Here is a 22,229-nt window from a genome sequence, read left to right as displayed (position 1 = left end):
ATACTTCCTTCACTCCCTAAAGAGTCTGCTCAGAAGGCTGACTCATGGGAAGCCCCCAGGAAACTCTGAGTGACACTATCTCAGGCCCAGCACAGTGAAACTACAGAGGGAACAATTCCAAGCACATTTCATAGCCTAAGGTTGAAACTCATTTTTTTCTGCATCTCTTGACACCAACTCAGGGTTTCTCAACGTCAGCATTATAGACATTTTGAGCTGGATAATTATTTGTGGTGGGCGCTGTCCTGTGCGTTGTAGGATGTCGAGCAGCGTCCCTGGCTTCTACCCACCAGGTGCCACAGTAACACCTCCCTTCCCCAGCTGTGAAAGCCAAGATGTTTCCAGACATTGTCAAATGCCCCTAGGGGCAAAACTGCCCCCAGTTGACACTCCCTGATCTAACCTGACTATTCACAGTTATAGCAGCTTCTAGTTTGCAGACTGAATTTTAAGCAGTTTTATCTGTAATTCCAATGTATGAATGCTGCTTTATAAGAAACATTCATGTGGTTCTATATGAACCTGTTTGAATAAGGCTTAATAAAGCTCATTAAACAACTATGGAAATAAATCTCAGAAGAATTATTTATGAACTAAAAATGCTAATTACAGTGTCTAAGAAAACTTCCAATATTAAAGCCCTTGGGTTTTTTCCACCCATCTCAGAATCCCACGATGTAGTAAAATTATAGCACCATTATCTACAGACAAATTAAAACTTCTAAGATGAAATCAAATCAAAAATTCTAATTACAGGACAAAAAGTACTCATGTAAATCAATAATGGAAAACTCTTAAAACTTACATCCTTTCTTTCAGAATCCTGATACTTGTTCCATTCTTCAGAAACATAAGACAGATAGATGTTTACAACATTCCGAACTCATCAAGACGTGATTATTGCTTTTTACGCACTCATTTTAATCAGACTATTTCCGAGTTGTTATTAATCACTTTGATGTGCTACAAATCAACATTCAAAATTCTGGTTTGCTTTTTTGTAACTATCATTTGCTCATTCATTCACCCAAAAATTACGAACACACCTAGTATAGGATGGATGATTTGGTTATTTTCAGTTTTGGGATGGAAAGTTATGATCTAGATTTTAGGTAGATTTGAGGGTCCCACTTCCTCTCCCAGATACCCTCTACCTTCAGCTTGGGGAGATGCTGCCATGCGCCTTTTGTCAGTAGATGCTGACTTGAACTCCTAGCAGTGGCCAGTGCAGGCACACAGTGGGGCAGATGCACAGACATCCACTGCTAGACAGTGCAGGCCTTTGATGGGATTTGAATTATTGAGCTTGAGAGTAAAAACTGTCCACTTCAAAGCTGTTTTCATCTCTAGTACATGCAAAGACTTTCATATCACTGAAGATAAATTCAGGGGGATACTCTTGGGGGACCAGACGGAAGTGGGGAGGAGAAAAATCATAGAGGACTTTTGGGATTTCCAGATTCATGGTATTGACCCTTTGAGGGGAGTCATTTGCGATCTGGCTCAGGAACAAAACTGAACTGCATACCAGCCAGACAACTTTGTAGGGTTAAGTTACTTAGTCCACCTTGTCCAACAGTAGCCACTAGCCACATGTGGCTACCTAATTAAAATAAAATAAAATAAAATAAAATAAAAAATTCAGTTCTTTGGTCACTTAGTCATATTTCAAGTGCTTGGGAGCCACATGTGGCTAGTGGCTATTGCACAGGACAGCAGAGAGGAGGACATTTCCGTCATCACACAAAATTCTACTGGGTAGTTCTGAGTCCAAAGGCGAGACTAGCTATTCTTCCAGCATCTGCCCTTCCACATGGTGGCATTCGTATGTAATAGGTGATCACATTCAATCCTCACTACATCACTGTGAGGAGGGAATTATTCTCAGGAAACAAACTTACGGAAGATTGTTAATTTGCCCAAGGTTACATAGTTTACTGATTGCTTATTTATTACATGTGAGGCACTGCAGTAAGCAGTACCTATGTGTTATCTCATTTCTTACCACCACCCCGTTGTATAGATGAGGAAGCTAGGAACTTATAGGCTACTTGAGGGTGGTCTCAAATCTGGATATTGAGCATAGATTACATCTTGAATTATCAGTACCTGGTACTAACTGCACTTATATTTATGGTTTCATTTAATCTTGACAGAAACTATAAGGATATTAAAGTTCCACATGGTAAAGAAACCCCATTCCCTGAATACATATTTACTGAGTGTTTATGATCTAAACTCTGGGGGCTAAAGTGTTGAACGAGAATGATGAGGTCCCTGCCCTCAAGGAGCTTATATTCTACAAGAGAGAGACAGAATAAACAAGTAAACAAACAATACCTTTTCAGAATAAGGTAAGTGCTATTGAAGAAATAAGCAGAAAGCTTTGCTAGCAATTTTACTGGGTGGCATGGAGAGGCAGGAGTAGTGGTAAGTGCCTTTTAGACAGGGTCATCATCAAAGGCTTTTGAGGAGGTGACACTTGAACTGAGTCCTAAGGCATGGCAAGGAGCCAGTGAAGAACTGGAGATTGAAGGAGTGTTTCGGGCACATCAAGTGCAAAGGCTCTGAGGCATAAAAGAGGTTGGAAGTGCTCAGGGAACAGAAAGGGGACCAGGGTAGCTGGAGTGGAGTTAGTAAGGTTAATGGTAGAAAATGAGGGTCAGAAAGGTGACACAGACCACTGTGCATAGGATCTTGTGGGGCAGGCCAAGGAGTATGGTTTTGTCCTAAGTCTAACAGTGAGCCTTTGAAAAAAGTACGAAACTAATATGATTTGCCTGTTAAAATGACACCTCTGGAGGCAGAGCTGGGGAGCCTAAACTCCTTCCCCCTCATCACACTGAGCATCTTTCACTGAGAGGTAGTACAATCTATGATTGTCCTCAGTCTATGTCTTACTTTTTGTTAAGCCATATAACCTCAGCTCCATGCCTTGGAGTCTTTGACTATAAAATGGGCTGGGTATCTGTTCCTGCCTATCTCAGAGGCCTATTAGTCATATTAATGAGGATATACAGATGGAGAGTTGAAAAGACCAATTAGCACAGTGAAACTGTTGTTGCTACCAGGTCTACAACAAGCAAGATCTTAGGTCCTCTGGGCTCTAGTGATCTGACTCTGCACAGACAGAGCTACCAAAAATACCTAGGATAAAAACATCCAAAAACTTGTTCTATAATGAATCATTCCCTAAAGAGGCAACAAAAGTGAAACTCCAAACCAATACCTAGTGGCTAGCACTGGGCCTGATACTTGGTAAGCTTTCCACTGGTATTAAGAGAATAATGAATGAATCAATGAGAAAGCCACACCATGCTTACTAATTACAGACACCCATCCAATATCCTTTGCCTGATCTGCCTTAGTAAAGGAACCTTAATTTCCACGTTTCCTTTGGTGGCCAGGTGACTAAGGATTGACCAATGTGTGCAAGCAGAAGTGGCTGGGTGGAGCTTTACAGAAAGCTCCTTACAAATGGGAGCTGACACTATGGAGAACAGTATGGAGGTTCCTTAAAAAACTAAAAATAGAACTACCATATGACCCACCAATCCCACTACTGGGCATATACTCTGAGAAAACCATAATTCAAAAACAGTCATGTACCACAATGTTCATTGCAGCTCTATTTACAATAGCCAGGACACGGAAGCAACCTAAGTGTCCATCGACAAATGAATGGATAAAGAAGATGTGGCACATATATACAATGGAATATTACTCAGCCATAAAAAGAAATGAAATTGAGTTATTTGTAGTGAGGTGGATGGACCTGGAGTCTCTCATACAGACTGAAGTAGTCAGAAAGAGAAAAACAAATACCATATGCTAAAACATATACATGGAATCTAAAAAAAAAAAAAAGGTTATGAAGAACCCAGGGGCAGGACAGGAATAAAGACGCAGACGTAGAGAATGGACTTGAGGACATGGGGAAGGGTAAGGGTGAGCTGGGACGAAGTGAGAGAGTGGCATGGACATATACACACAACCAAATGTAAAAGAGATAGCTAGTGGGAAGCAGCCGCATAGCACAGGGAGATCAGCTCGGTGCTTTGTGACCACCTAGAGGGGTGGGATAGGGAGGGTGGGAGGGAGATGCAAGTGGGAGGAGATATGGGGATATATGTATATGTATAACTGATTCACTTTGTTATAAAGCAGAAACTAACACACCATTTGTAAAGAAATTATACTCCAATAAAGATGTTAAAAAAAATAAAAATAAATGAGAGCTGACTCAGCTGGGGGAATTCTTTGCCTTTCCTCCTTCCTCCTTCTTGGAACAAGAACACGATGGCTGGACCTCATGGATGCAAACTTGAGGTCAACCTCAAAGTCAAGCCCTAAGGATGGCTGAGCAGAAAGGATGGCAACCATTATTAAGGAGCTCTTTTACTAGCAGCCAAATGCTGTTCCTAATTTACACATTGATCTTCCTGTCGACTGTGGAGAGTGACACATAAAAATCATGTGAAAAACTGCTAACTAGTAGAGATCACTGAGGCCAAGTTTAGAGTCTATGGTCCTCTCTTAAATGTGAGATTCTAAGGCTGTGTCAGATTCTCAGTTCTGAGAAACATAATTTCCCAACTTGAAATCAAGGGACCCAGTCAGCTAAATCACAAAGCACTTTTTAAAAGTCACCAAGCTTTAGAATAAAAATGATGTGGGTTTTTCCAAGTTGTATTTTTAAATGTTGAATATAGACAATGGCTTTTCATATGTTCGAGTCCTGGAAATCTACAGTGCATATCAAAAACTGCCCATCTATAATACAAAACATCTTCTAAAGCGGATGGATCACCCTTAGCTTGTGGGGACAGAACTTACTTTCTTTTCATCTCCAGTGAAATTGTATTCCCATTCTCTCTGTGGCTGCAGAGTTAGACTTCCTGGTTTGGGAAAATGCTTGATTCAAGGATGGGAGGTCTCTACCCCATTGCTCTTTGGAGCTACTCTGCCTCTTAACACACATTTTATACTTCTAACTTCTCTTACTAGAACTGGCTTTATTTCTTGTTTTTTTGCTCCCTACTTTCCCTCCTCTCATTTTGCTCTTCTTACACTTTTCATTAAGTTTTTCATTGTTTTTCTAACATACGCGAAACCACAGAGGTACAACTAGGATTCTGAAAATAGTAACATCATTTGCCAGGTGTCCCAGGACAACTGGGATGAAGGGAGAAGAAAACCCATGAGGTCCTTTTGTGTGAGGTAGCTTATCTGCTGCTGGCAGCACTGGACTGATGCCCACCTGGAGAATTACACATGGACCAGATGTTCATCATGCCTTCACCTTCCATTAGTAGTTTGACAAAAATGAAACCAATTTATTTAACAATTTTTTTTTTTTTTTTTTGCGGTACGCGGGCCTCTCACTGTTGTGGCCTCTCCCGCTGCGGAGCACAGGCTCCGGACGCGCAGGCTCAGCGGCCATGGCTCGTGGGCCCAGCTGCTCCGTGGCATGTGGGATCTTCCCGGACCAGGGCACAAACCCGTGTCCCCTGCATCGGCAGGCAGACTCTCAACCACTGTGCCACCAGGGAAGCCCTAACAAATTGTTTTTTTGTGGAGGTCGCTGGTTTTTTTTTAAAGCATCTACCATGTACAGGTAACAGTGGGGAGCCTCAGGGAGACACAAAGGTGAGGAACTCCCAGTGTCCGCTCTAGGGGAGCGCATGGCTTCATTGGGGAAAAAAAGTCAGACACCTTGATTCGTCAAGAATTGCTGAACAAGGACTTCCCTGGTGGCACAGTGGTTAAGAATCTGCCTGCCCTTGCTGAATGGATACAAAAACAAGACCCATATATATGCTACAAGAGACCTACTTCAGACCTAGGGACACATACAGACTGAAAGTGAGGGGAAAGAAAAAGATATTCCATGCAAATGGAAATCAAAAGAAAGCTGGAGTAGCAATACTCATATCAGATAAAACAGACTTTAAAATAAAGAATGTTACAAGAGACAAAGAAGACTACATAATGATCAAGGGATCAATCCAAGAAGAATATATAACAATTATAAATATATATGCATCCAACATAGGAGCACCTCAATACATAAGGCAACTGCTAACAGCTATAAAAGAGGAAATCGACAGCAACACAATAATAGTGGGGGACTTTAACACCTCACTTACACCAATGGACAGATCATCCAAAAAGAAAAGAAATAAGGAAACAGAAGCTTTAAATGACACAATAGATCAGATAGATTTAATTGATATTTATAGGACATTCCATCCAAAAACAGCAGATTACGCTTTCTTCTCAAGTACGCATGGAACATTCTCCAGGATAGATCACATCTTGGGTCACAAATGAAGTCTCAGTAAATTTAAGAAAATTGAAATCATATCAAGCATCATTTCTGACCACAACGCTATGAGATTAGAAATCAATTACACGGAAAAAAACGTAAAAAACACAAAACACATGGAAGTTAAACAATATGTTACTAAATAACCAAAAGGTCACTGAAGAAATCAAAGAGGAAATCAAAAAATACCTAGAGACAAAGGACAATGAAAATACAATGATCCAAAACCTATGCAATGCAGCAAAAACAGTTCTAAGAGGGAAGTTTATAGCTATACAAGCCTACCTCAAGAAACAAGAAAAATCTCAAATAAACAATCTAACCTTACACCTAAAGAAACTAGAGAAAGAAGAAACAAAACCCAAAGTTAGCAGAAGGAAAAAAATCATAAAGATGAGAACAGAAATAAATGAAACATAAACAAAGAAAACAATAGCAAAGATCAATAAAACTAAGAGCTGGTTCTTTGAGAAGATAAACAAAATTGATAAACCATTAGCCAGACTCATCAAGAAAAAGAGGGAGAGGACTCAAATCAATAAAATTAGAAATGAAAAAGGAGAAGTTACAACAGACACTGCAGAAATACAAAGCATCCTAAGAGACTACTACAAGCAACTCTATGCCAATAAAATGCACAACCCAGAAGAAACAGACAAATTCTTAGAAAGGTATAACCTTCCAAGACTGAACCATGAAGAAACAGAAAATATGAACAGACCAATCACAAGTAATGAAATTGAAACTGTGATTAAAAATCTTCCAACAAACAAAAGTCCAGGACCAGATGCCTTCACAGGTGAATTCTATCAAACATTTAGAGAAGAGCTAACACCCATCCTTCTCAAACTCTTCCAAAAAATTGCAGAGGAACACTCCCAAACTCATTCTATGAGGACACCATCACCCTGATAACAAAACAAGACAAAGATACTACAAGAAAAGAAAATTACAGACCAATATCACTGATTAATATAGATGCAAAAATCCTCAACAAAATACTAGCAAACAGAATCCAACAACATATTAAAAGGATCATACACCATGACCAAGTGGGATTTATCCCAGGGATGCAAGGATTCTTCAATATACGCAAATCAATCAATGTGATACACCATATTAACAAAGTGAAGAATAAAAACCATATGATCATCTCAATCGATGCAGAAAAAGCTTCTGACAAAATTCAACACCCATTTATGATAAACAGTCTCCAGAAAGTGGGCATAGAGGGAACCTACCTCAACATAATAAAGGCCATATACGCCCAACCCACAGCAAACATCATTCTCAATGGTGGAAAACTGAAAGCATTTTCTCTAAGATCAGGTACAAGACAAGGATGTCCACTCTCGCCACTATTATTCAACATAGTTTTGGAAGCCCTAGCCATGGTAATCAGAGAAGAAAAATAAATAAAAGGAATACAAATTGGAAAAGAAGAAGTAAAACTGTCACTGTCTGCAGCTGACATGATACTATACATAGAGAATCCTAAAGATGCCACCAGAATACTACTAGAGCTAATCAGTGAATTTGGTAAAGTTGCAGGATACAAAATTAATGCACAGAAATCTCTTGTGTTCTTATACACTAACAATGAAAGATCAGAAAGAGAAATTAAGGAAACAATCTGATTCACCATTGCAACAAAAAGAATAAAATACCTAGGAACAAACCTACCTAAGGAGGTAAAAGACCTGTACTCAGAAAACCATAAGACACTGATGAAAGAAATCAAAGATGACGCAAAAACAGATGGAGAGATATAACATGCTCTTGCACTGGAATAATCAATATTGTGAAAACAACTATCTACCCAAAGCAATCTACAGATTCAATGCAATCTGTAACAAATTACCAATGGCATTTTTTACAGAACTAGAACAAAAAATCTTAAAATTTGTATGGAGACACAAAAGTCCCTGAATAGCCAAAGCAGTCTTGAGGGAAAAAAATGGAGCTGGAGGAATCAGACTCCCTGACTTCAGACTATACTATAAAGCTACAGTAATCAAGACAATATGGTACTGGCACAAAAACAGAAACATAGATCAATGGAACAAGATAGAAAGCCCAGAGATAAAACCCACACACCTAAGGTCAACTAATCTATGACAAAGGAGGCAAGGATATACAATGGAGAAAAGACAGTCTCTTCAATAAGTGGTGCTGGGAAAACTGGACAGCTACATGTAAAAGAATGAAATTAGAACACTCCCTAACACCATACACAAAAATAAGCTCAAAATGGATTAGAGATCTAAATGTAATACTGGACACTATAAAACTCTTAGAGGAAAACATAGGAAGAACACTCTTTGACATAAATCACAGCAAGATCTTTTTTGATCCACCTCCTAGAGTAATGGAAATAAAAACCAAAATAAACAAATGGGGCCTAATGAAACTTCAAAGCTTTTGCACAGCAAAGGAAACCATAAACAAGATGAAAAGACAACCCTCAGAATGGGAGAAAATATTTGCAAACGAATCAGTGGACAAAGGATTAACCTCCATAATATATAAACAGCTCATGTAGCTCAATATTAAAAAAACAAACAACCCAATCCAAAAATGGGTAGAAGACCTAAATAGACATTTCTCCAAAGAAGACATACAGATGGCCAAGAAGCACATGAAAAGCTGCTCAACATCACTAATTATTAGAGAAATGCAAATCAAAACTACAATGAGGTATCACCTCACACCAGTTAGAATGGGCATCATCAGAAAATCTACAAACCACAAATGCTGGAGAGGGTGTGAAGAAAAGGGAACCCTCTTGCACTGTTGGTGGGAATGTAAATTGATACAGCCACTATGGAGAACAGTTTGGAGGTTCCTTAAAAAACTAAAAATAGAATTACCATATGACCCAGCAATCCCACTACTGGGCATTTACCCAGAGAAAACCATAATTCAAAAAGACACATGCACCCCAATGTTCACTGCAACACTGTTTACAATAGGCAGGTCATGGAAACAACCTAAATGCCCATCAACAGATGAATGGATAAAGAAAATGTGGTGTATATATATATATATTATATATATATTTTATATATATATATATGTATATACAATGGAATATTACTCAGCCATAAAAAGGAATGAAATTGGGTCATTTGTACAGACATGGATGGATCTAGAGTCTGTCATACAGAGTGAAGTAAGTCAGAAAGAGTAAAACAAATATTGTATATTAACGCATATATGTGGAACCTAGAAAAATGGTACAGATGAACTGGTTTGCAGGGCAGAAGTTGAGACACAGATGTAGAGAACAAACGTATGGACACCAAGGGGGGACAGCGGCGGGTGGTGGTGGTGGTGGTGGGGTGAATTGAGAGTTTGGGATTGACATATATACACTGATGTGTATAAAATGGATGACTAATAAGAACCTGCTGTATAAAAAAATAAATTAAAAAAATAAAGAAAAAAAGAATATGCCTGCCAATGCAGGGGACACGGGTTCCAGCCTTGGTCTGGGAAGATCTCACATGACATGGGGCAACTAAGCCCATGTGCCACAATTACTGAGCCTGCGTGCCACAACTACTGAAGCCCACGCGCCTAGAGCCCGTGCTCCACAATAAGAGAAGCCACTGCAATGAGAAGCCCACGCACTGCAACGAAGACCCAACACAGCCAAAAATAAATAAATACATTTTAAAAAATTGCTGTATTGTATCATAGTCACACAACAAAATACACACTTTAAAAATTTCATTAAAAAAAGAATTGCTGAACAGAAAATATGATCTGCTAAAAATTAGTGCGAGTCATTTACTATATTAAAATCTAGCAATTCACAAGGCAGTTAAAAACAAATGCAAAACTCACTGGCCCCCTTTAGAGGATGCTATGGAACCAAAAGATGTTAAACAAAGGGAAAGAATTAAGCATGTATCCTTTTTCATACAAATTGTAGTTCAGGGCAACCAAATCACTGATGAGGCAAAGATTCTCTTTATAGTATTCCAGTAAATAAATAAATGAAGAATTAGAATATCAGCATTCTGCAACTCTTAATGAAAAAGACAACAACTAGGTCACCTGCATCTGCATTGGAGGATACACACTACTACATATGGGGTGTTCTTGCCCAAAAAGTTCAAATCTGAATTAGATTAAGCCTTTTGGTATAGGGGATAGAGGAATGCTTAAATGATATCACGAGGAAACAATCACCAAAATCCAGGCTGGGGAGTACTCCACAAGACAAATGACCCAGATTTTTCAACAGATAAATTCCAAGGAAAAAAGTAAAATGTAAACCTATAGATTAATAGACACAATTTATGGACCCTATTTGAATACTGATTTGAACAAACCAATGATAATATAAACCTAAAGGGACTATCAAGGGAATTTGAACACTTTAGAAATTTAATGACATTACATAGTTACTGTTAATTTTTAGATGCTATATGGTATACTGCTTTTCCTAACAAAGGAGCCTTTTATTTTAGAGCTACATATTAAAGTATTTATGAATGAATGCTCAGGATTTGCTTCAAAGGAATTTAGTGTTGGTGACGGTGAGGAGAATGGGTAGGGAAAACAGACGAAACAGGATTGGCCCAAAGTTGATCACTGCTGAATGCCCAAGCATGTATCACCAAGCTTCATTAAACTAGTCCAATTTTGCTTGAAATACTCTATAATAAAAAGTGAAAAAAAAGGGGCTTCCCTGGTGGCGCAGTGGGACACGGGTTTGTGCCCCGGTCCGGGAAGATCCCACATGCCGTGGAGCGGCTGGGCCCGTGAGCCATGGCCGCTGAGCCTGCGCGTCTGGAGCCTGTGCTCCGCAATGGGAGAGGCCACAACAGTGAGAGGCCCGCGTACCGCAAAAAAAAAAAAAAAAAAAAAAAAATCAGGACTCCACCTCTCCCCCAAATTTTAGTTTTGAGTAAGACGGCGTAGAGGGAGAGAGCAGTGTTATGCAGAGAGCCCAGAGGAGGCTTTCTGCAGGAGGCAGCAGGCATGCTCTCAGCAGTGCATGCAGGAAATGCCACTGTCCTAGGCGTAAAGAAGGCTCACCCTGTACATGTCTGTCAAGCCCAGGAGGCTGAGCCACAGAGCACAGATTTCTGTCATGGGCAACAAGAGCCGACCGAGAAAGGCAAAAAGCGGGGGGTGCTGTCCAGATGGGCAGCCATGAGTCTCTCTCTTGGGTTCATGGAACCATCAGCGTTCTGAACAATGGGAAGACACCATTTATCATGAGCATGGTTGAAAGAGGGGACCCTGGGAAGGCTCAGAAACCAGGCAGGTAGCATTTGCAACATAAAAATGACACTAAAGGAGAACTGACAGAATCTGGTTTCTTGCTGCAAGGATGGGGATGAAAAGAGGCCGGTCAAAGAAGACTGAGAGGGTGGAGAAGGGTCTGGCAGAGAAATGGCAGGTGGGAGGTAGAACTCAGGGAACAGATGTTGGGCCAAGTCTACCTGTTAGTAGAAAGTATGCACGAGGCACTTGTAGTGTTTTCTCTTGCTGCTTAGTTCAAAGAGGGAGATGGGGAAAATACTTGTTCTTTTGATCTCTATAAATGAAAGTATAAACTCTGTGCCAAAATAATTTAACAGCTGTGCCTTTTTCCTTAAAATTATTAGTTCTAAAAACAGAAAATATAAAAAGTAGAAAAATCTGCGAATCCTACCTTAGAAACCAAACCAAATATTTCTTCTTAAAAAAACTAACAACAACAACAAAAAACTATACAGGTATATAAATGATACGGAGACATTTTTTTTCCTTTATAACCTAAGTTTCAGAGACCTCAGTTGTAATCTTCAGAAAACTTTGACAACAAAAAACAAAAGGACATTAACTGTACATGTAGGGAACTTCTGGATACAACAGTCAGCCTAAGGAAAAAAATAAAAACCAAAACAAAAAAAGACATTTACACTTCAGGATAATTTCAACTATACAAACAATGTAACTTCACCATTGCTGCTGATGTAAAATAACGATGACATTATGAACATCGCTAAGTAAAATTTTGCAAATATTTCTTTTAGGGACTTAGTGAGAACTAGATTTTAAAAATGAAGTGTAAAAAAACCCCTAGATTTTCCAATTGAAATTTTTGAAAAGAAAAGATCAGACTTACTTATGACATCCTGATCACTGTCTTAACATTCAGCATGGTGTATCGTGAAACAGAGCTGTCTGTATAAAAATTTTATCCTCATAATGAATAACGAAAGAAATAATCAGAGGGCTACAGAGTAAGGACAATGCTTCTGGAAGCTGGTGTAGACCTGGAAAATAATTTTGATGTTTGCTAGCATGTACTGAAGGCTCACACAAATAATGTGTAAGAGGAGACAAACTAATATAACTCTATGAAAGAAGTTAGCAGCCTGAATTAACTTTACCTGAGACAACCACTTCCCTCCACATAGGTTGTTTGGACCTGGCCTTCACAACATTTTATTTGTCCATCTTTCTTTTCTCTCACATTAGCTGAGTGAAATTATCAACCCCCAAGGCAGCGTCCTCCTGTGATATGTTAGGCTGGTTTATAATAATGAGTCCATGTGTGGACGGGAACAGCAATAGCTGGTTTGCTTATTTGTGCGAAGTTTGAGAAGGCCCCAAGTTGGACCCTGGTGAAGCAGGTCTGCACTGTTTAGACCCACCCTTTTTGGATAAAATAGGCGTGTGTCTGAGTAGAGAAATGGGGCTGCACCTGAATCGTGGAATTTCCAGAATTAGGAAAAAGGGCTTCAAAGAATGACAAGATAAGAGGAAATAAGGTTTTCAGGTGGAAACCGATTTAAAAGGGAAAAAAAGACCAAAAAAACAACCCTTTCCAGATGCCCCTTTTGTGCAGAATCAGTTAGTTTTAATATCTCTCAGATAAGTCATCAAAAATAAAATATCTAAATAAATAAAATTTAAAAATCTACAGAATACTCAGAATAAAGTAATTTAGAAAATTTATTGACTCTAGCACTGAGATTTCACCTTAGCTAAGATATTTCTAGTTCTTTTTAAACAGAACTGTTTCTGACAAAAGTAACTCATTCTAAATGACGTCTGTAGAGGTGAAAATTCACCCTGGGGTAAAGCATGCTCCTCCTGCAAGTAATTTACCTTGTGGAACCTTCAGGGCAACTCTTTCATGGCTACTGTCAAAACAACTTCTAAAGCCACACACAAAAGCTAGAAGACACTTATGCCCCTCACCCCATATGCTGTGGTTTAATTTTACTGACAAACTAAACTTTTAAAATGTTTTCCCATTTATATTTGTCCACAGGCATTCAGAAATAATAAGTGTATGCTTAAAGGACAATTATTACTTGTTCCACAGGGAAACCGATATGGCTTTTCTCACCCAATGGGTTGGTTCGTCCTTCTTTCCAAGCTGATGCTTCTGAGGTACAGAATATGGGCATGGGCTTGGGACGCAGGCCTAACTGATACATGGGAGAGGCATAAAAATTAAAATAAAATAAAGATAACCCTCTATGTAAACTTTATGCTTCCACTGCAATTACTCCATTTTCGTTAACATTTCTAGTGTGAATTATAACCAGAGCAAACAGATCATCGTTCCACATCCCAGTAGATGTCAACAGCCAAATAACCACTTCAAACTAACCACTCTCTCTGTCTGACTGAAGAAGGGGCACATTGCTAAATCCTTACTATTCTGAAGGGAATAGGAACTCTGGGTACAGGTGATATTCCAAATTAAATTATGCAGATGTCTGAACATATTTGAGTTCCCAGAGTATGAGCAGTACTTGTTCTAAGATCTCACCACCTCTTCTATAACAGAACATGTTCAACCAACAGTTGAGTTGAAATAGTAACACTTTCTTGGGGAAATTAAAGTTAGCAAACTTATTAGATGAGAAATCAAATAATGACTCACATCTTATTCTTTTAAGTATGACAAAGAAGATAAAGCTATTTATCAAAATTTATTTTAGCAAAAGTTGTGGCTATCTTTTCACACCTATTTAAAGCAAAAATCAAATCCTGGACAATCTGTAACATTTGGAGTAATGCTCTTTTACATCATGCATAAAATTTTTATTTTGACGTATTCAATTTTAATGAAATTTTAGTAACATATATCAACAGATTTGGGGACAGCTGAGGAGCCAGTATATTTATCACTGAACAAAAGTTTTAACACGTAAGCACGTATTTGCAAAAAGCAATCTAAGAAATCTTATGAAAAGATCCCATGAAATCCAATATCAAATTAAAACAGCAAGGAATAAAAGGACACCAGAAAAAAAAAAAGATCTGTTAAATGCTGTTTTTCAATTCACTTACTGTCCAACCAAAATCTTTGTTGCTTTGATGAGAAGAATATATTTTTTAAAAATTCTTGCTAGATCTGCTCTATGGGACGGACACACACACACACACACACACACACACACACTGACAGGGATTCCCAGGACACCAGTGGGGCCTCTTTTAGGCCCCTTAAGTGTTAACAGCAGAGGCCTGGCTGCGACCAGGCGCGTCTGGCCCGATTTAAATGCCCTGTCTTCAGAGGACTGCGGTGAGCATGGCCATAAAACTAGGGGACATTACTGAACCTTAGAGTGTCTGATCCTCCCCCCAACAATACACACAACTTTACTCATACAATTAAGGCTGCTAGTTGGCATTCCATTTAACTGTCAAAGTCAGACCGGTGGCAGCCCCGCAGCCACAAAGAGATGCCTTAAATGAGAAGAACATGTTTCTACACCGCATTTGAGAAAGTTTGGCTCCAAGCTATGCACTGATTAATATCAGATCTCCTCCTTCATTCTCTGCTCGACAATCTTGTCACATCTGGCTGACAAATCCTTAGGAGGTTATGCAAAACCAGGCGGCCAGTGGGGCTCGGGGTCTGGCCAGCAGCGCCCGAGGGGCAGCGGGGACCACGCCGCGGCCTCCTCCTCCGCCCTCGGGCACCCCCCACCCCCGGTCCCCTGCCCCGCCGCCCGGTCGGCAGCGGGGACCCTCCTGGGCGCTCGGGTGGCGAGCGAGCGCGGCGCCCCCGGGGCCGGGAAGCCGAGTGCGGCCGAGGTTCAACACCCGCGACGCGGGACCGGCCGCCCCGGCGCTTGCAGGCGATGCCGAGTGCGGCGGAGGTACCGCCGCCGGCTCCGAAGCCCGGTCCAGCCCTGTCACCTGCAGGCTGCCCGTCCCCAAGTAGCCAGAGCCCACTGTGTCTGGCTTGGACGTGGAAACCCTCGAGCCTGACCCCAATTTCTGGGGCTGCCTGAACCAGGGGGGAAACACCTAGCGCTGAACTGTTCCGCGCACCCGGCAGGTCAGCTGTAACCTTTATAAAAACCTGACCTTGCACCCTCGAATCTATCCTGTCCCGGAAGCTTCCTGAGCCGACCTGTCTGCGTCTTCATTTGCAGTTTTGTGCAAAAGATTTGTAGACAACCCTTCCCCCCCGCCCCGGACAGGAGGCCCCATCACTGTCCCTCACCCGGCTCCGCAGTTCTCCGAGTGACCGAAGGCTACCGCACGCTTAATTCTCCGGAAACAAAATCCAGGTAAAAAAAAAAAAAAAGGGCCACTTTAAAAATCAGCTGTTTAATTAATTCTGAGGTAAAAGCGGTTGAAACAGTACCAATGTCCTTGGACCGAAAGCCGAGGTGCTGAGGGGGCGGGAAGAAGTGCGGAAGGCGGCAGTCCAGTCTCTCCCGACCCCGCACTTTCGACGCGCCGGGGCTGCCTCGGGGACGCCGGGGTCCCGCCCCCGCCCGCCAACCCCGGTCGCTCACCCAGAGCGCGTCGGGCGGCTCCGGGACGTCGGGTGGCGACGGGTCCGGGCGCCCCCACGGGCCCTCCCCGCCGCAGAGACGCTCCCTCACACCCTGCCTCGGGTAAGGACCGCGCCGCCGCCGCGCAGGTGGCCCTCGGGGAGATGGCCCCTGGCGCACCCCCGAGTACCGACCTGCCCGGGGTCCGAGCGGCGTCCCCGGCCGCCCCGCCCTGCGCGCTGAGGGGGCCCCAAGCCCGGGGAGGGCGCCACGCTTACCTCGGCCATCCTGCGGCCGCTGCAGTGCCGGGGCTACCGGCGCGTGTCCCCGGCTCGGGCCGCCCCGCGTCCGCCTCGGCTCGGCGGGCGCCGCCGCATCCAAGCTCCGGCCGTCGGGGCCCGCCGCGGCGAAGTGGGCGGCTCCCAGTGCTCCCAGGCCGCGCGGCGCGGTGGCCGCCCCCGCCCTCCGGAGCGCCGCGCACCGCGTGTGCCCGCACGCCCGCCCCCTGAGCCCCGGGGGGGGCGCCCCTCCTCCTCTCCCCTTCCCCTCCTCCTGGGCTGCCGAGTCGCCCGAGGCTCGGGCGCTGCTGCGCAGCACGGGAAGCCGCCTCCTGCTCCCGCGGCCCACTAACGCGCTAAATCGATGCAGCTGATGCGAGGCCGTGGCCCCCGCAGACAGCGGAGACCTAGCCGGCGGCCGGAGAGGAGGTGTCTGCCCCCGCCGGGCTTGAAGGCACTTGTCGGTAAAGACACAGACGTGTCGGTGTTTGCCTGTCCCGGGGAAGGGCGAAATGCTCTGAAGTTCTCTGGCTCCCATGTCGGGGGATGATTCTGCCGCCCTGCTTGCTCCGGGGCGCCCTCGGGTCCCACCGCGGCCAAGAAGAGGGCTGTGCCACCCTCGTCACCAGAAACTTTATTTCCAGAGGAAGTTTGGGGACGTGTCCCAGGATGTGGAGAAAGGGGGGCGCCAGGAAGTTTTATTACGAACTCCAACAGGCATCCCCGCTTCCCTTCTGTGGTCTAAGGAGTTATAGTCTCAGCTTTACCACTTTCCTGGGACAAGTCTTTGCTCCCTGAGCCTCAATTGCTTCCGTTGTAAAATGGGATTAAGTTTTCACCTCTCTTATTGGGTAGTAAGGACGAAATGAAATTAAATGTCTTAGAAAACCAAACAGGAGCTTGGCCGCCGTGAGCAGATGGGGAGGGGGCCTGCCGGGAGAACCGGTTTCCTGTCCTGGGGACAGGGGATGCTTCACCCCTAGGAGCTGACAGAGATGGCCCACAGCTGCTGAAGCAGGACCCAGCTTTTCTTCTGCCCCGCCCTGGGGCAGACACAGAACCTGAGGAGAGTCAGGCCTCTCCCTTTTCAGGTCCCTAAAAGCATTCTCTGAAGGCTGGATTTGGGGGAATCCTACTTCCTTCTCCCCCAAGTTAACCCACCTACCTTGCTGCTAGTGGAGGTAAACAAAACCCTTGCACATTGTGGAAAAAGATGTGAGATTAAAGGGGAAAAGAAGCGAGTTGCACTCATTCAGACGGAGGGTACTGGTCCTAGCTCTGAATGGCGCAGGCCTCTGAATAGAAGACGAGGGAAAGGAGCGACTGTGGTGCTTGTGGAAGAAAGTATCTGGGCTTCATGGGGTCCAGAGAGCCCCTGTGAGAGCTGCCTGTGCCCTGCAGGCTGGACACACATAGCTGGCGTTCTGGCCATGTCCTGGGTCTGCAGTGTGGTGCCCTTCCTTGCAGGTATGAGGTTGCCTGGCCTCATGTGATGGACTCTGCCCTCCCTGCCTTACAGGTGGTGGCAAGATTCATTTTCTCACATGGCTGACTTTATTATGAAGATTTGCTTTGTGAATTCCAAACCTAAACTGCTTACCTTCCGTTTGTGTCCTCCTCCTTCCCACGCCCAGCATTTCGACCTTTCTCCTTGCTGCTCTTCTCTGCTTGTTGTAACACAGTGCATCCTTCAAGACCTTTCTCAAATGTCACTGCTTCTCAGAAGCCCTCCCTGATCCACCAACCCTCCACTCTGTGTGCTTTTGTCCTCTTCTGACCCCCAAGCACTTGTATCTGCCTCTCTAATTGTGCTTATTACATTCTCTAGCCTGGTTGTGATGTGTCCTTGTCTTAACTTCTTTGGTCATTACTCATCTTAGTGGCTTCTGTGTTATGAGTTGCTGCAGCAGACAAAGTTCAGGTTTTGAAGTTAGAATGGCTTGGGTGTAGCTGGTTCGCGCAACTGGAAACTGAGAAAGTCAGCTTTCTAGGCCTCGTACTGTCCTCATCTTTAAAAGTAGGTATGAAGCCCTGTTTCTGGCTGGATTGGTAGAGCTAAATAGATAGTTTCTGTTCTGCAAACGCTGTTCTCCTTCCTTTCTCCTGCACATAAAACTGATTTTGTAATTAATTTAAATTTGTTACCAGAGGAGTCCTTGGTTGCAGTATTATTGAATGGCCGTATATGCTTATTATAAATACACTGAAATGTCTAAGACCCAGACAATGGCCCACTTAAATACCTTTAATCTGTCTGATTGATGGTTTTTGTCAGTATCTTTGTGTGTGTGGCAACTGAATTATATTTCAGTAAAACTTTTCACTAGCAACAAATATCACGATCAACCTGTTTAACTCTTTCTGGTTACAGACAAGGGGGATTTTTGGCAATACACGATTTGAAAAGGTAAAAATAGGCCACCTCTCCCAAGATGCACCACTGGGATCCACATACACATTTCTTCAAATATGACAGTTTGGACCCCCATGTATGGAATCAGTAGGACTAGATGAAAATTGCGAATTAATCTTCTGCAGGTTCATTTAGAATCCTGTACCTGATAAATGTGACTCCTGAAATCAGTCCTCAAATTTATTCCCAGATTTGATGGGCTTCTCTGCCACTCCTTGGAAACATGTAAGCAGAACCTGGGACGGAGAAATCATCCTTGAATATAGAAAAGAATGTGGCACCGGCTGGGTAAAGATCGTCCAGATCACGCTTCTGTTCTCCTACTGGTCAGTAATGGGACCTGGGCATGACTTTCCTGTCTCTAGGCCTCAGCTTCTTCACCTGGCAAGTGGGGCATCCTGAGGACCTACCCTGTTCTCACAGTCCTCCCTTTTTGCTTCTATGTGCTTCTGTGCTTCCACCTTGCCATTTTTCTTTTGTGTCCAATTTTTTGTTGTAGCAAGCACGAAAAACGGAATGTCTTCACTGATACCAGGGATTAAAAAGACCTTTATTAAAAAGGGTAAAAGTCGAGAAGGCACAAAATAAGAAAATCCCTGTGACCTGTTCTTATGGAGGCATGAAGCAGCTCTTCTTAAATGAGAGACTTGGTTGGGTTGCTGTCTTCCTGAGTGAGGCCTTTCCTGAGGTGGGTGTGCTGAGATTGCCCATCCTGAGAACCACTGGTGTATACTGAGGGGTGGGACAGGTTGCGTCAGGGGAAGCAGGGCAGGTGGGGGTTGTGTGAACCGAGAGCCAGTGCATGTGTGAGGTGATCAGTTGTTGTTCTGCTTGTCATCAGCTGGGAATGTGGGCTCACTTTTGCCAGATTTCCCGAGTTTGCAAGAGAAGCTGGAAATATTCTGATATTTAAAAGTTGGCAACTAATTCAAATTTTTGATAAATATGGTGTGAGTCAAACAAAATATGTTTTGGGGCTGAATCTGGCCTATGTGCTGTTCATTTGCACCCTCTGCTGTATACAGGGATGTCTTCTTGAGGCCCGGGCTTGTAGTATATAGTAGGTGTGCAGTAAACATTTGTAGAGTGAATATGACTCCTGGTGGCGAATGGCTCACAGCCCGCCTAACGGTTAAATGGAATTCTCAGAAGCCACACAGAGACGAGTAACAACCTTTGTGTGTTAGATTCAGAGCCCACTAATGGACTGGTAAACATCTATAATATTTATACCCTGATAAGTCTCCATCTAGTTGTTAATAGTTCAGTGAAATTCAGAATAGCCTCTCGTTGGGAAACTAATTCTCACAAGAAAAATTTTCCCCAGTGGGGACAAATGAACTTGAAAAAAAATTTTTTTTAATTAAAAAAGGGTATTTTTAATCATGGGATCATCGTGTTAAAAAGGGAAAAAAAAAACTCCACCTTTACCTATGGAGGTTTTGGCACCACTGATGGGAACAGCGTATTACAGCAGGGCAGGTGGGTAGCTGTCTCCCTCCTGAGCTTACCAGTGGCCTGGAGGAGGAGCTAGCCCTGGGGCAGTTGGTAGGAGGACTATGTTGAGGGCCAAAGGGGCAGGACAGGGAAAGGCTTTTGACATGGCAGCGTGGGCAGAGAGCTGTGGCTCTGTCGAAAGTCTTCTGAGGTGGCCTCACTTGGAGTCTTCCACATTCCTCTGAGGACGGTGCCGGGAAACACTGGAAGACAAGAGTCACATTTGCTCCGTCCCCTCCCAGCCCAGACACAGACACCTGGCAGGTCTGGGCACATCTGCTGCTCAGCTCAGCATTGGAGCCTGACTAAGCCGCGTTGAGGCCAAGCTGCGCGCCCCCCCTTCCCCAGCTGCCTGCTGGGGGACAGGCTGGCTTGCCACAGGCCTGGCCCAGGTGTCGCAACTTCTTCCCTCTAGCCCCTGGGCTGCTCCCTATTGCGAGGAAGGAGATGAGGCCATTCCAGAGGTGGCACAGGGTTTTGGTGGCAGAAAACTGTTCCTGTTTCTCCACCTCTCACACAAGGTCAGGGATTGAGGGGACCAAAATGCCCTGAAGGTCCTGCTACACCAAGGGGAATGCACTGTGTCTTGCATTTGGGGTTTTGGTAGCCAAGACTGCCAAATCTCAAGGAGGGGGATGTCAGTAAGGAAGAGTGATAAATACTGTTGTAAATTCCAACCTGCAAACAAACCCAGGCCTGATTCTAAACGGCTTCCCTGAGTGCGTCTGACAGTGATGCAGTTTGTGAGCATCCGTGGCACCCTCTGCAATCAGGAAAGAATATTCATTTCTGACGCGGACAGATTGAAGGCTTATGATGGTTCTTTTAAGTGTAATGCTTGGAGAAAACATTGCAAGTTTGGCCACCATTGTTTTGATATGTCTGGGATGCGTGAAGTTAGCTTCTCATTTATTCTGTCCTCCATGGCCTTTAAACAATCAATGACAGTCATAAGAAGGCTGTGGCCTGCCTTCCAAACAGCTCATCCTCTCTTCACCAAGGCAGTGGAAAGAAAATATCACAGGTGGACTCCTCCCTGGACACTTTATTTAGTACTACAATAGCAAGTCTGAGCTCAAGGAGCTCTATTTCTATGTAAAGTGTAGAAGAGATACTTAGTTGTTGAAAATCCCTTAGACTGGCACTTTGCATATTGAGTCGATGAATTTGGAGTGGATTTTATCAGGACAGGACAGTTTTGGGAGGCGGGTGAACATGTGTCAGAAGAAAACTTTTAAGGTTCATTATACCTTGGAACATGGCATCTTCTGCAAATTTAACAACCTATTATTCAAGTTGAAGGAGAAAATATTTGGGTTACTATAACTGAGAATTCCAAGCTAGGTCATATTGCTTTTGGAAATTGGGAAGAAAGGGTTAGGGAAGATGGACTATAGGATGGACTTTAAATCATTCTCAATTACTAACTGATAGCAAACTTCTAAAATATTTCTTTGGGAGTTTCAGTGTATTCTTAAGGGAAAAGAGAGCTATGAAAAAACAAACTTAGAGTTATGCATTTTATGATTTTGAAAAAGTAAAACCATCTTTAAATTTGATTTATTAAATTTAGAGGAAATAGATTCCTCTTTACAGCCCTCATTTCTGATACTGAATAAAAATTAATTAGTAATCCAGAGTCTAAGCATGAAAAAGGATTGCAGCAGATACTATGTGATTGCCTCCTCAACCTCCATTTCATTCCTTCTAAAGCATGTCGCAGCCATTTCTTCTGGGTGGGTACCCAGCCCCAATCCCACAGGTAATTGGTTCAGGTGACCCAATCACAGAGTTTTTCCTGGTCCCAGGGATTGGTTCCAGGGTAGTCCAATGAGCTCAAAGCTCAGGACTTTTGTTTGATGGTCATGGGAGGCCAAGTTCTTCTTTCCCCATAGGCATGAAGAAGGAGACATGTAATCCCCGATGTTACCTGCAGCTTGAGTAGAGTTGAGAGAATT

At 43.2% G+C, this 22,229-nt stretch overlaps 2 protein-coding genes across 2 annotated transcripts in view; one reads left to right on the top strand and one right to left on the bottom strand.

Moving 5' to 3' along the window:
* Positions 1-15,073, bottom strand: part of BNC1 (basonuclin zinc finger protein 1) — a 31,513-nt gene extending 16,440 nt beyond the window's left edge. The window contains exon 1 of the mRNA XM_060003611.1: positions 14,996-15,073. Coding sequence (XP_059859594.1) covers positions 14,996-15,073 — 78 coding nt within the window. The remainder of the gene's footprint in view (positions 1-14,995) is intronic.
* A 106-nt stretch (positions 15,074-15,179) lies between these two features.
* On the top strand, positions 15,180-16,592 carry LOC132418587 (basic salivary proline-rich protein 1-like). Its single transcript, XM_060002525.1, has 3 exons — positions 15,180-15,517; positions 15,736-15,873; positions 15,971-16,592. The coding sequence occupies exons 1-3, from the start codon at positions 15,180-15,182 to the stop codon at positions 16,590-16,592; spliced, it is 1,098 nt and encodes a 365-aa protein (XP_059858508.1).
* Positions 16,593-22,229: the final 5,637 nt, after the last annotated feature.

Source organism: Delphinus delphis, chromosome 2, assembly GCF_949987515.2.
Source record: "Delphinus delphis chromosome 2, mDelDel1.2, whole genome shotgun sequence".
Taxonomy (NCBI): domain Eukaryota; kingdom Metazoa; phylum Chordata; class Mammalia; order Artiodactyla; family Delphinidae; genus Delphinus; species Delphinus delphis.
Note: the sequence above shows the minus strand (reverse complement) of the source record. Positions and strands in the feature narration are given on the sequence as shown.